We start from the raw sequence: 14,624 nt of genomic DNA on the forward strand, positions 1-14,624 counted from the left end.
CATGAAAATAGCCTTATTGACCAAGTAAAAATGTGGAATTCAGACTATTAGTCTGAAATGCTTTCTTCAAAAATCATTATAATCAGCTAAAAAGGCTTAGGCTGTGTGTGTTTTTTGTTCAATGTCCCTGGTATATGAGGCTAAAACCCATGGTTTGGTAATGTTTGTGCTTAGGGGAATTTATTAGCCATAAGCATTATGCTTAAGATGCTACGGTTTTGCAATGTTCACTTATCCTCTGCATCAATAAAAGGATGTCTTTAGATCCCTCACCCCCTTCAGTATTCTAGTAGACCTTTATGATTAACTCTGTTCATTTTAAATTTCCCTCTCAGATATTGACGGACTCCCAGTCAGATGCTTCGCTACGGACTCCTTGCCTCCTTTCGCCTGGTGGTAGAATACAAGCTAGTCACCGTGGGAGGCCAGGAACTGCTCCAAGCATTAGATCTGAGACCGGACTGCCGAACAACGTGATATCTCACTGCTTTCGCCAGTCGGACCGCGATGGAGACTCTGTCCCAGGACATTCTTCTGGAATGTCAGATTTGTTTCAATTACTACAGCCCCCGGCGGAGGCCCAAGTTGCTGGACTGCAAGCATACCTGCTGCTCTGTTTGCCTTCAGCAGATGAGGACCAGCCAGAAAGACTTGCGGTGCCCGTGGTGCCGAGGCATCACTAAACTGCCGCCGGGCTTTTCCGTCTCCCAGCTGCCCGACGACCCAGAGGTCATTGCCGTGATTGCGATACCCCACACTTCAGAGCACACTCCCGTCTTCATCAAACTTCCCAGCAATGGCTGCTACATGTTGCCCTTGCCCATCTCCAAGGAGAGGTCCCTCTTGCCAGGAGACATTGGCTGCCGCCTGCTGCCAGGCAGCCAGCAGAAGTCTCTCACTGTGGTGACAATCCCAGCCGAGCAGCAGCCCTTGCAGTCCGGCATCCCTCAGGAGGGAGGCGACGAAGATCAAGACAGGAGGGGCATTGCGAAAAGCTCCACCTGGTCGGGGGTTTGCACCGTCATCCTGGTGGCCTGCGTCCTGGTTTTCCTCCTTGGGATTGTCCTACACAACATGTCGTGCATTTCCAAGCGTTTCACTGTGATCTCCTGCGGCTGAAAGGAAGCGGCAAATACCCACGCGGGCCAATTTTGGGGGTTTGGGAGGGTGGTTATGGTGGTGGCAGGATGCCGTGAGATGAAGCGCCTCGTTCCACCGTACTGAGTCATTGACACCAGGCTGGTTGCTGGTCCAGAGTCTACTTTAAAAGGAAAAACAAAGGACAGTGGCACCTGTTCGTAGAGTATGGGAAACGTCCAATGCTTATCCGCTGGTAACAGTACCAAGGAAGACTGCATGCATCACCATAATCACTTAACAAATGAGCTGTAATTTATAATGATTTCATCATGTTACGAGATTAAAGATGTCTATTTAGCTGGTTCTACTATACTGATATAGGACATAATCTCTCCCTTTCTCTCTGTCTCTCTTTAACAGAGTAGTCAACTTACAAATCAAAATGCTGTACGTTCAAGTAGAATTAAACACTGGCATTCGGAAAGGCAAGCTACCCAGCGCTTTTCCAGACGTAGCGAAAACCGTAACTCTTCTCTCTTTAAGCGGCAACAGAGAAACTTGTGAAAAGTAAAAAAAAAAAAAAAAGTCATTTAGTCAACAAGGCTTCTTTTTGTATCTTTTAAATTGCACATTAATCGCAACGGTTTTAAAAAAATCTGTACCATAGTTATAGAAAGAGAACATTTTTCTAAAGCGTTGGAAGTATTTTGGATGTAATCTATATCTGTGTGTTTATGCGCATTCTGTTTTTCTTCTGTAGTTTTAAGTGATTTCCTCCCCCTCTCGTTTAAATTGAAATGGGACACAAAAAGAAAGAAGCAATAAAGGGAACCAGGAAGGATATACAGCTGTCCAGCCAAACTGTTTGTCTGTATTCTGCCTTCTGCAAAACGCTACTTTAAAAACGTAAATCTTCGGCATGTGGTTTCATGCGCACACAGTAAATATATTTGTCAAGAACCTCTGCTGCGGAAACTAGTGGAGATGGCCTAATCTGAGATAAAGGCTGATCTTTGTACGTGAGTGGCATACTGAATGGTTTTTGAAGACTTCTCTTCAGGTTTCCTACCCTTTGAATACAAGCTGAAGGTACATCGCCAAAGAAGCCGTAATCTAGGTTTTATTCATCACTGCAAGTGTGAGATACAAATGAAGGCTATATGGCCATGATACAGAATGCACAAATGCACCAGCAGTGTGCCCCTCCTTGCCCTCAAAGGTGTTCACAGGGCGGAAATGTTACAATTGCAGAAAGGAAGTGGGGGGAGAATAGGGGAAGATGGGTGAAGTGGCTGGGGACCCAGGTCAAGAAAAAGGTCAGAAACAGTGACTATCTCCTAAAGGCAATTGTGGTGAGAGAAGTTGTACCCACTTTTAAAACTCGGTCGATGTGGACTCCCAAGATGAGTGTTGACCCAGGAACTCCTTTCTGCGATTCACCAATAACTTTGCCAGCCATTGGCAAAAATGTAGTGTTTCTGTAAGAGGGGGTTGAGGGGATATGGTTTTGGAAACTCGGTGGCATTTGAGCTGCTCAATCATGTTGAGAAAAGGCATGAAACTTGCTTCTGTGTTAGACTGTTCAGGCAGCCAGGAGTACTCCGGAGTTTGTTGATCTTGCTATCCTGAAGGCGTAATCCCTGTGTATACAGAAAAGGAGTCCCAGGGTACTTTAGCTGATTTTTATCAGGGCACGTCTGCTTGCTGGGGATTACGAAGCCTGCCCAAGAAAAAGATCGTATTGCTGTTTGTGCGGCTGTTTCTCTTGAGGCAAAACAGAGGAGAGTCTGGATTCTGTGAAGTGGGAACCATAAATTAACTCCTGGGAACCCACGGTTCTGAAAGTGACACACAGGCCTTCCCTATACAGGCATGAGCTGATGCACATTGGAAGAGCTCTTCCTTCTTCCTAAAATCCCAATTTTTGTATACAAGGAAGTGGACTCTTGACACATTCTCCATTTCACCCCAAAATAAGTACAGTGCTAGCAGTTGCAGACTGGGCCACGTGTAATATGTTAATAGAAGCCATTGAATTGACCCCCCTTTTTGCCCCCCCAGATGTTTGTTCCTTTGTGATCCATTTTTTAAATATAATTCACGGGTCCTGCTTTCACCTTCCTTTGTGTCATTCCATGTACAGTCGTACCTTGGATTCTGAATGACTTGGTACTCGGACATTTTGACTCTCAAACGCCGCAAACCCTGAAGTGACTGTTCCAGTTTGCAAACATTCTTTGGAACCCAAATGTCCAACGGGGCTTCCGATTGGCTGCAGGAGCTTCCTGCAGCCAATCAGAAGCCACGCTTTGATTTCTGAACGTTTTGGAAGTCGAGTGGACTTCGGAATGGATTCCATCCGACTTCCAAGGTATGACTGTATAAGCTTTTCCCATGGAGTAATCTTACTTGTGTTACTCTGGAGGAGGCTCAAACAGATTGATTTTCCCCAACTTCAAATCAGCCTCGGCAATTGGAAGAATTACATGGTACCGTTCTCATTAGGCTCAAGCCACTTAGGATTGCAAGTGAGGGATCGGGTCTTTTGGGTGATCACACATCTCATTCAGTAAACTGCTTGCCCGTAACCAGCCTCAGTTGCTTTAATAATAATAATAATAATAATAATAATAATAATAATAATAATAATTTATTATTTATACCCCACCCATCTGGCTGGGTTTCCCCAGCCACTCTGGGTGACTTCCAACAGAATATTAAAATACAATAGTCTATTAAACATTAAAAGCATCCCTAAACAGGGCTGCCTTCAGATGTCTTCTAAAAGTCGAATAGTTGTTTATTTCCTTGACATCCGATGGGAGGGCATTTCACAGGGCGGGTGCCACTACTGAGAAGGGCCTCTGCCTGGTTCCCTGTAACTTGGCGTCTCGCAGTGAGGGAACCGCCAGAAGGCCCTCTGCACTGGACCTCAGTGTCTGGGCAGAACGATGGGGGTGGAGACCTTTTGCTCTCCCAACACTTCCCTGGCTATTCTCTCTTTCTATTCACCCCACTAACCATGTAAGCAATACAGCTCTCATAAGCCCCAACCAGCGCAGCCAAGCCCCAAACCAGTTTAGCTATATGAAGCTGATTTCACAAGGATGGCTTGACATTAAACAGTCCAGGCTCAGGGTGCAGTATGTAATTTAGCTATTTTGTGTAGCTGGGCTCTTAAGGGAGGTTGACTACCAAAAAGTTTGAGAACCGAGGGTTCTCGTATACCCAAAGGGGTCCTAGGATAATTAAAGTTCCACAGCTCTTATCTCAGTGATAAGAACCGTCTGCAACTCATCAACATAGTGCCTGTATGGCATAAACTGGCAGGACTATGTGGTGAGGGGTGCAGCCAGGACTGGTTGCAAGCAAGAGGTGGGGAAGGAAGTACTCACAGAGTGATGGGAGATGGCAAGGAGATGGGGGTTGGTGCACAGAAACCAGAGCAGCAGGACCAATCACCAGAACCAGAAGGGCCCCTATCTACAAGAACAGGGCAGGCTCTTGAGGCATAGGGAGCAGGGGGAAGCTAAGGCAGATGAAGACCCACAGCCCAGCTCCATAGCTGGCCACAGGTGGGGCTCGCTAACTTTGGGAGGAGAGCTGTGATTCCTTAGCTGGACTAGACTTGGAACAGGTGAGGGTCACCTGCCTCATCAAGCCCAGGTGCTGCAATCAGCAGGCAGCAAAGTGCAAAAAGCAAGCAGAACCGAGGGGCTGTGTCTGCTCAACTACCCATGATGAGGGACCTCAGCTTGCAAGCTCTAAGATCCCTTTGGATACATGGATTGACTGGGGACTTGACATACTGACTTGCTGCCAGGTAGGCCCAGGGGCTCAGGACCCTAGATTAGAAAGTGATTAAATGGCATACTGTTTCCTTGCTTACTCTGTATAGCATTAGCAAACACTGAAGTATCCAGAGAACAGTTTCACTAGGTAAGAGCCTTGACTATTGGGTTCTTTAATGGGAACAGTTGCATTAATATGTGCTCTATGTCTGTGATTCACTATTGGTGGGCTGCATAATGCACCTGGGGGTCTGTGGCAACATCCACATAACAAAAACTACCATAAAGAATTTTTTTTCAAAAGTAAGGGGTCCATCACTTGGCTTTTGAAAAGCAGGGACTCTTCAGTACTTAACTAATTGGGAAACCCTGCTCTATATTGGTGGGCAACTGCTCCTTATTTCGGATCATTGAGAAGTCTCTGGGGTTTGCTTGCAATGTATTTAAACTTACATTGGTTCGTAATTTATTATATGGGAATCACAGCTCTATACATCCGTTCTTGAGCCTCAGTTTTGTAACCCACTACAATTCACTTTTGCTACCTTCAAACGGCGGCCTAATTCAGTTTGCAGCCGAAACCTGCCGTGGACTTTCCATTACCTATAATCATGTTTGCCAGGATAGCTCCACTTATGAATGCCACACCTGAGCGCTTTTCTCCACAGGCCGACGTCATTTTCAAGAGCGTGTGGTGTTAAGCAGGTTTCGCGTGTAGGCTTGTTGCCAGAGGGATTGCAATAAGGAGATGTTCTTCTAATTCCTAATGCAGAGCACATGAAATGTTAACTTCCTTTCATGTTGAAAAAGCCATTTCCCTATCCTTAAGAGAAACAACAAAAAACCTGAACAGCACTGTCTCTTAGCTTGTATAATATTTTAAAGTGTGGGTACGGAACCTTGGGTCTGATGTCTGGAAAATAATAATAATAATAATAATAATAATAATAATAATAATAAATAAATTAATTTATATCCCACCCTCCCCAGCCGAAGCTGGGCTCAGAGCGGCTAACAACAGTAAAATGATAAAACATTATAAAATCATTTCATTATAAAATTAATTCCAATCAGATTAATGGCAACCATTGGGCTAGAGTTCTGTGAGGATTGCCAAAGGAGGGAGTCAGGCTGTGCCCTGGCCAAAGGCCTGGTGGAACAGCTCTGTCTTGCAGGCCCTGCGGAAAGATGTCAGGTCCCGCAGGGCCCCGGTCTCTTGTGACAGAGCGTTCCACCAGATCCACCAGATTGGATGCAGCCCGTCTAGGCCTCTCTAGCTGGGCTTCAGGACTATTGCCAGCCATACACCTTACTCCCGGGCTACACCCCCTGAGCAGCACTGCTCTGCATTCTGGGTGCTTTTTCTGGCTGGAATGTCTCATTGAACTGTGATAACGTCTCTTGTTTGCCTGAATGGAGGAGAGATAACCTCTTGTGGTGGTAGAACCTCTGACCTGTGTAGGTGGAATACAGTCCACTGCACAGAGGGAGAAGATACACACCTGAGGCTCCACCCACTTTTTGCACCTGGCTCTGCCGAGCCCTAGCATGCACCCACCTCTGCAGCTTCCCCACACCCCAGTTTTGAGGGATGGATTCCGGAGAGGATTTGTGAAGTGAGGGACGCAAGTGGTGCTGTGGTCTAAACCACTGAGCCTCTTGGGCTTGCCGATTAAAAGGTCGGCAGTTCAAATCCCCACAATGGGGTGAGCTCCCGTTGCTCTGTCCCAGCTCCTGCCAACCTAGCAGTTCGAAAGCACACCAGTGCGAGTAGATAAATAGGTACCACTTCGGCAGGAAGGTAAACGGCGTTTTCATGTGCTCTGGCACTTGTCATGGTGTCATGTTGCGCCAGAAGCGGTTTAGTCATGCTGGCCACATGACCTGGAAAACTGTCTGTGGACAAACGCTGGCTCCCTCTGCCTGAAAGTGAGATGAGCACCGCAACCTCATAGTCTCCTTTAACTGGACTTAACCGTCCAGGGATCCCTTTACCCCTTTACCTTTACTCCTGCTGAAGCTTTTCTCTGCAGTTGGGTGGAGGGAGGAAGAAGCTGGTTTGTCATTTTCTGAGGTGGAAAAATTGGTTTGGGCAATACTTTCGCATACCTCTGTTTCTAGCCTCTGACATGTTGTTTCCTGCTTCAAGAATGAGCTTGGGCAAGCCTTGGAGTTGCATGCTCCCATATCTGCTGCGCACACGCCCAGAGGTTGACATATAATGCGGTTTTTTAATTTAAAAAACGGCTAACTAATTTCAGTTCCTCACTGGATCCAATTTTGGGGAACTATGACTGTTTAAACCAAGAACTGAAACTGTGATTTGATCCTGGCATGAACTCACAAGTCATAGTTAAATCAGTTTTTTTGTACACCACTTAGATATATATTTAATATATCAATCAATCAATCAATCAATCAATCAATCAAAAGTGTGAATGCAGTTGATCAGGGAGCTGGGAATTGGCTGCAGGTTCCCTTGTTGAGTGGACCCAGTGACCAGTCTGGATTTCTTACTGTATGTAATGTGAAATTGGCTTGTTGTAACTAAACTGGTTTGGGGCTTGGGCTTAAGGAAGGGATTTCACCTAGGAATCTCACCTTGGCTGCTCTGTGGTCCTCTTCCAGTGAGGTTGGGGAGCAAGAATAAAGGAATAAATGCAAAACTTGCTGCCTTCTTCCAAACCCTCGGTTAGAAGTCTGGCATCCAACTGAACCTGAAGAGTCGGAGACAGGTGTCAGGCGGTATCTCCTGCAGCTTCTCTTTTTTGACCTTTTCAGATTTTGTTTGTCAAGGCATTTCTTTGGGAGGTCAGCTGAAGAATCTACAATTTTTACTTTGCGGTGAATGAAGTCTTTTCCAAGCACAATAGGGATATATGTACATAATCTGGAGGTTCTAAAGAGAAGTATTGATGCCTGCCATAAAACTCTTAAGGCGACACATGATTGGAGAAGCTTCTCCAATGCTTGATATGGCGCAGGATTAAGCCCCCCCCCCCCATTTTGAACAAATGAGTGGTGTTTTTTTGTTTTTTAAAAAACCCTTAGATCGAAGTATGGTATTTGCAGGTTCTGAGAAGGTGCTCTGAGCTACTATGCATTCCAAGGCTGAGGCTTCATACTGAAATAAATTCCAGGGTTTTATGTGCCAGAAATGAAGTATAAGGTAGTATAAGGCTGTGTACACGCCATACATTTAAAGCACATTGCTTCCCACAAATAATGCTAGCAACTAGGTTATGTTCACAGAGCTATTGTTCCCAGCACCCTTAACAAACTGCAATTCCCAGGATTCTTTGGGGGTAGTCGCATACTTACAATGTATTAGTGTGAAGGCAGCTTCAAATGCATCAGAAAAACGGTGGTTCTTTACAAATGTTTATTTCCCTTGAAGCTTATGACCAGTCCCGTTGGTGTAGTGGTTAAGAGCGGTGGACTCGTAATCTGGTGAACTGGGTTCGCTTCCCCGCTCCACATGCAGCTGCTGGGTGACCTTGGGCTAGTCACACTTCTCTGACGTTTCTCAGCCTCACTCACCTCACAGAGCATTTTTTGTGGGGGAGGAAGGGAAAGGAGATTGTTAGCCGCTTTGAGATTCCTTAGGGTAGTGATAAAGCGGGATATCTAATCCAAACTCCTCCTCCTCTTCTTCTTCTCCTTCTCCTCCTCCTCCTCCTCCTCCCAGATATTTGACGGCTCTGTCTCCGCAAAGACGTATGAAAATCCTAAGTGTCTTTTTGAGATACAAAACTTGAAAATTTACTTCTCCCCTCTTTTCTTTGGTCCATACAACTATGGCTTTATAAGAACGGGCATACACACACACACACACACACACACACACACACACACACACTGTGCTCCTTTTCACTCTTTCAGACAGTGTGATAATTCCCTCCCAGAAATAAATATAGTGGGATTGTAACTGCTTTAGGCCTGATTTGGTCAATTTAAGAAAATGGCTAACTAAGGAGTACGAATGTTTCAAAAATGGTGGTCCCTGGGTGGCGCCAGGGGTGTGTAGTGGGGTATCTTGGTGTGGGACAGGAAACGGAACTTCATGGAGAAGTGGGGTCTGGGACTGTTTTCCCAGTCCCAGCAAAGTACGACTGCTTTGCTACCACCTATATTGCCTCTGCCTGCTAACTTGGAGGGCAAGGAGGAGGTTTGCTCTGAAGAAACCTCATGCTTGCATCCTATCAGTCATATAGCGGTGCGTGAAATGTGCTGGAATGATAATAGAATGTTGCAAACTCCTGCGGGGGGGGGGGGATTCTGACAGCTGGGCAAAAAATCTTAAGAGCCGCAGCTTAGGAAATTCAGGAGTTGGAGTATGCCTGAGGGCTCAGCTCACAGAGAGCACTGTGTTCATCTGAGATGCACAGCCATTGCATCTACTCCCTAGTCCCCTTCTACTGCTGCCCTACCTACCCACTGCTCGTCTCATGAGCTCCTGTTCCCACCAAGATACCAGGGAGAACCAGAAAGAAAACGGAGACTGTCCCTTGAGCAGTCTCTGGCTTCCTGCCACCCCGACTGACTTGCGCTCCTTGGGGACGCCTTGTTAAAATTTATTAGTGTGATTTGCTAACACTGTCATTCTTCAGAGTTCATCTCCCTCCCCAGGGAGTTGAATACCCGAGGGGGGAGAGGCATCTTGTCTCCCAGAAGCGCACATGCGCAGATCATTTTACGTGCTGGTGGGCTCACTCTGAATGGTTACTAACAGGCTGCTGGACAGTTTTCCTTGCTGCACCTCCTCTGTTACCTAAAGAAACGGTCTGGGATTTTCTAAGAAAAGCAGGCATGTTCATGCAGAATACAGAAGGTGCAATACAGCCATCAACAGTGTGCAAAAAGTGTGCGTGGCCACATTCACACCATAGAGCACTAGGCTACTGCTTGTCATGGCTTCCCCCAAAGAATCCTGGGAGCTGTAGTTTGTTATGGCTGCTGAGAGTTGTTAGGGCAGGCACAGGCAAACTCTGGCCCTCCAGATGTTTGGGGACTACAATTCCCATTACTCCTGACCACTGGTCCTGTTAGCTAGGGATGATGGGAATTGTAGTCCCAAACATCTGGAGGGCCAGAGTTTGCCTATGCCTGTGTTAGGGGACCCTCTTATTCCCCTCAGAGCAACAGCTCCCAGAGTTCCCTGTGAAAAGGGATTGAGTGTTGAACCACTTGGAGAATTGTAGCTTTGGGAGAGGCCTCCTTGTCTTCAGAAAGGATATCCCCCCCCCCCACACCTTGAGCTACAAACATTCCCTGGTGAGCACAACAATACAGGAGGATATACATCTTGCTATACATCCTGCTATTTTTAAATGAAGCAAAACAATTTTTTAAAGCATGTTACCTGCTCCCAATATCAATAATAATTTTTGCTCCCAGGGATTGCGAATGCATTTGTACCTTTGTGTGTTTAATTTAAATTTTCACGCAGTTGCATTGTTTCCTTTTTATTTCAATCAATAAGTTATTGAGTTTCATGTCTTGATTTTATACATGGTGGTGACAATGCTACTGCAACTGCTCAAGAGTTAGAAAACACCAAAATTAGAAAGGAAGGGGAGGGAATCTTGCCTGGTATCCAAGCACAATGATTTTTAAGGAGAAGAAGAAAACAGGAATGGGAAATGAGAATCTTAGTTCTTTCCAGTAGGTTAGCTGGTAACCCTGCCCTGTGCACATGTAAACAGCCACCCTAAGCCTGCGCACTACCCAAAAAGCATCGCATGTCTTCCTCATTTGGAGCAACAAGTCCAAATTTCTGTCTTCTGTATACAAACCCATGTATATAGCTGGCAACCGCTATATGAAGCCTGAACTTCTGAAGCTTGAAAGGGGCTGAATGTGATGGAGATGCCTGGCCTTACCTGATCTTTATTTGAAGGATTGTTCCTTCTCCAGGTGTAAGGCTAAGGCCCCAATACGCGACCAAAGGCAAAACTCCCTGAGATTGGCTCCTGAGAGCGGCCTGCAATGAGTGAGCTTCCAACACGGGGAGGAGGCCTTGACTGAACGCTGTCTGGGATTGATACAGCCAGGATGTCCCTTCCCTGGTAAGGATGCTCAGCTTGGGCAGAGTGACCCTATGAGATGCTCATTCAGGCAACAGAACAATGATCCCTGTTGCTTCCCTGGTTTGGACCTACCCTCTTTTCCCATTCGGTTGCTCCAGTTGTATTGATCCATGAATCAGAATGAGGTGGTAGACTCCTAAGGTAGTGGCATGTATTGAACCACCTTAAGAGTGAAATTTGCATGGTGGTGTGTGTGTGTGTGTTATACTGTTTATGCTTCTAGAGGAAAGAAAGAAACTGCAAGTAGAAATTCACCACTTTAGGGCCTCATTCAGTCTTCTCCCTGCTGTATTAGTTTTTCGATTTTAGGGAGGTGGGACTTTAGTGCAATGGAGAGCATTTAGGATTACAGTGGTACCTCTGGTTACATACACTTCAGGTTACATACGCTTCAGGTTACAGACTCCACTAACCCAGAAATATTACCTCGGGTTAAGAACTTTGCTTCAGGATGAGAACAGAAATCGTGCTCCAGTGGCGAGGCAGCAGCAGGAGGCCCCATTAGGTAAAGTGGTGCTTCAGGTCAAGAACAGTTTCAGGTTAAGAATAGACCTCCAGAACAAATTAAGTACTTAATCTGAGGTACCACTGTACAGTAGGAGTGCCAACTTGAATAAAATATTGGGGGTACATAATCGAACACAAGACGCAGCATACACACAACATTTGAATGGCAATGCCCATCAATTTTTGAATGGAGGGAGGTTGGTTGTTCGCTCAGATATTTTATTGGGGAGGTGAAGGGACCTTGGCTCCTAGGAGATGGCTCCTATGAATGAGTGGTACACGCCATTACTGCTCCAGGTCTCTGCTGCCTCATTGATTCCCGTGCTATTGTGTTGCCTGTGTGAGGAGCCCATCTCAGAAGCTGAAAGGCAGGGCATTTTGTGTGCCAGGTATGATTGGCAAGCCCTGTTTCCCTCAGCTTCTGTCACTTTATAATGCAGATGAACACATGGCGGGCCTAACCCCTGCTGCTGTTCCACACATTCTCGATGTGACCCTTTACCATCCCAGTTAGATTCGGCCCATTAAAAAATGTGAGCTTGCTTTTTGCAAAGGATTGTGCGGGAGATTCAGTGCATGACAAGAATATATATTCCGAAGTCATCATTTCTCTCTTGGCTCCCAGTTTTTTTCCTTTTTAACATGGTGCCTTTTCTGTATTGCAAGGCTTGGCAACAGAACACATTGTACAGTGCTCATTAGTTAAGCTGTGTAAAATATTCAACATGTCTCTGTTAAAGGGGGCATGTCTACTGTCTTCCTCAAATTAAAGTGAGCCTGGCTGTTGGTTACACAATATTGTCTCTTGGAAGCCAGATGGGAGGATGTGTAGCAATCTTATTTTTAGTTACCGGTACTTGAGAAATGCATAGGTGCAGTTCAGTTCCTACGCCATGCGGCAGGCAACTGTAAGAATTCTTCTTGTACAAACAGCCTCTTGTTATATTGTATTTATCAGGCTATGAATCTGTTGCAGGACTGCAGTGGAATTTCAATATATTAGTGACCTTTGCTTTGATGGCATACAGTCCTTAGGCTTCACAAATGATGATGTTCACCCGCCTTTCTCCTTCTGTGTTTCTGGCTTTTCTCTATACAAACAAAATGCAGCAACAAAGATTTTGCAAGCTTGTATTGACACGAGTCAGAGCAAATTGCACCACACCTCTTCCAGGTATTGGATAAGCCGACATTTCATGTGCACTTCTTCACATCTTTATGAAGGATTTATTTCGTGTTTAAGCAACAGAAATGTAAAGCCTAATAAATATTCAATTTCCAATCATACTTGAAAGCATTTGATCAAATGCATGTGCAGTTTTCTTATTTTTAGAAATGTTTTTTTTTTTTTAAAGACTTTGCTCCTGTCTCTTCATCAGGAACATTTCCTGGGATTACGTATGATTTGCATCTGAAAGAAAAATGTTCTAAGGTGCCAGATATACTTTTCCCTGCTTTTCTTCACCATAGCTGCTCCAACACTGATTGAAATTCTGAGGCCACTCTTTTATAATAATAAAAAAAGAACAATGGAGCTTTTTAAAAGGGTATTATAGATAAAACACCAGACATAAGGCGACTAGTATTTACTAGTAAGTTGCTTGAGGCCAGTTTGAACGCAACAAGTGAAGCTACAGGGAACCAGGCAGAGGGTCTTCTCGGTAGTGGCACCCGCCCTGTGGAAAGCCCTCACATCAGATGCCAGAGAGATAAATGATTTTATGACTTTTCAAAGACACGTGAAGGCAGCTCCTTCAGGTATACAGGGCCGAGGCCATTTAGGGCTTCAAAGTTCAGCGCCAACACTTTGAATTGTGCTTGGAAACCTACCGGGAGCCTTTAGGACTGGTGTTGTATGGTCCTGGCAGCTGCTCCCAGTCACCAGTCTAGCTGCCACATTCTGGATTAGCACTCTGTAGTTTCCAAGTCACCTTCATTTTTTTTAAAAAAAACAATATTTATTAAGATTTGAAAAGTTACAAAAAGAAAAAGTAGAAAACAGCATACTAAGCAGAAACAGAACATCACATCACAATAAAAAACAAAAAAACAAAAACAAAAAACAAAAAACCAAAGCAAAACACAATGAATCTTCCCATAACTTATCTTTCATTTGCTTGTTTCCTTGACCTCCTCACACCTCCCTTTTTTGTATTCTAGTTCAATTAGCTATTTCAGCAAGTCCTTTCCATCTTTTCCAGTTTATGTCCTCTATTTTATCTTAATATAATGTAACTTTGCTTTCCCTCCTTTCACCATTTAACAATCTGTTTTTTCTTAATCCTTTGCAGCATCTCTGCTAAAACCACATTACTTCATTCCAACATCCTTCTAACATTCCTTAATTTTACAATGTTTCTGTAAGTAAACTTTAAATTTCTTCCAATCTTCTTCCACCAACTCTTCTCCCTGGTCTCAGATTCTGCCAGTCATCTCCGCCAGTTCCATGTAGTCCATCACCTTCATCTGCCATTCTTCCCGGGTGGGTAGATCTTGTGTCTTCCAATACTTCACGATGAGTATTCTTGCTGCTGTTGTGGCATACATAAAGAAAGTTCTATCCTTTTTTGGCACCAATTGGCTGACCATGCCCAGGAGAAAGGCCTCTGGTTTCTTCAGGAAGGTATATTTAAATACCTTTTTCATTTCATTATAAATCATCTCCCAGAATGTCTTAATCCTTGGGCACGTCCACCAAAGGTGAAAAAATGTACCTTCAGTCTCTTTACATTTCCAACATTTATTATCGGGCAAGTGATATATTTTTGCAAGCTTGACTGGTGTCATGTACCACCTGTAGATCATTTTCATTATATTCTCTCTTAGGGCATTACATGCCGTAAACTTCATACCTGTGGTCCATAACTATTCCCAGTCAGCCATCATAATATTATGTCCTACATCTTGAGCCCATTTAATCATAGTTGATTTCACCGTTTCATCCTGAGTATTCCATTTCAACAGCAAGTTATACATTCTTGACAAGTTCTTAATTTTGGGATCTAACAGTTCTGTTTCCAATTTTGATTTTTCCACCTGGAAGCCAATTTTTTTATCCAAATTGTACGCCTCCATTATTTGATAATAATGGAGCCAGTCTCGCACTCTATTTTTTAGTTTTTCAAAACTCTGCAATTTTAGTCTGTCTCCCTCTTGT

The 14,624-nt window shown here is 44.6% G+C and overlaps 1 protein-coding gene across 8 annotated transcripts in view; it reads left to right on the top strand.

The window, feature by feature from the left end:
• Nucleotides 1-1,923, top strand: part of RNF152 (ring finger protein 152) — a 66,693-nt gene extending 64,770 nt beyond the window's left edge. For all 8 annotated transcript variants that reach the window (XM_081015039.1, XM_081015040.1, XM_081015038.1 and 5 more), the window contains one exon: nucleotides 336-1,923. In XM_081015039.1, the coding sequence (XP_080871165.1) occupies nucleotides 508-1,119 (612 nt within the window). In that variant the 5' untranslated portion in view covers nucleotides 336-507 and the 3' untranslated portion in view covers nucleotides 1,120-1,923. The remainder of the gene's footprint in view (nucleotides 1-335) is intronic.
• The last annotated feature ends 12,701 nt before the right edge of the window (nucleotides 1,924-14,624 follow it).

The sequence above is a fragment of the Podarcis pityusensis genome (assembly GCF_964106645.2).
Source record: "Podarcis pityusensis genome assembly, chromosome: 7".
Lineage (NCBI taxonomy): Eukaryota > Metazoa > Chordata > Lepidosauria > Squamata > Lacertidae > Podarcis > Podarcis pityusensis.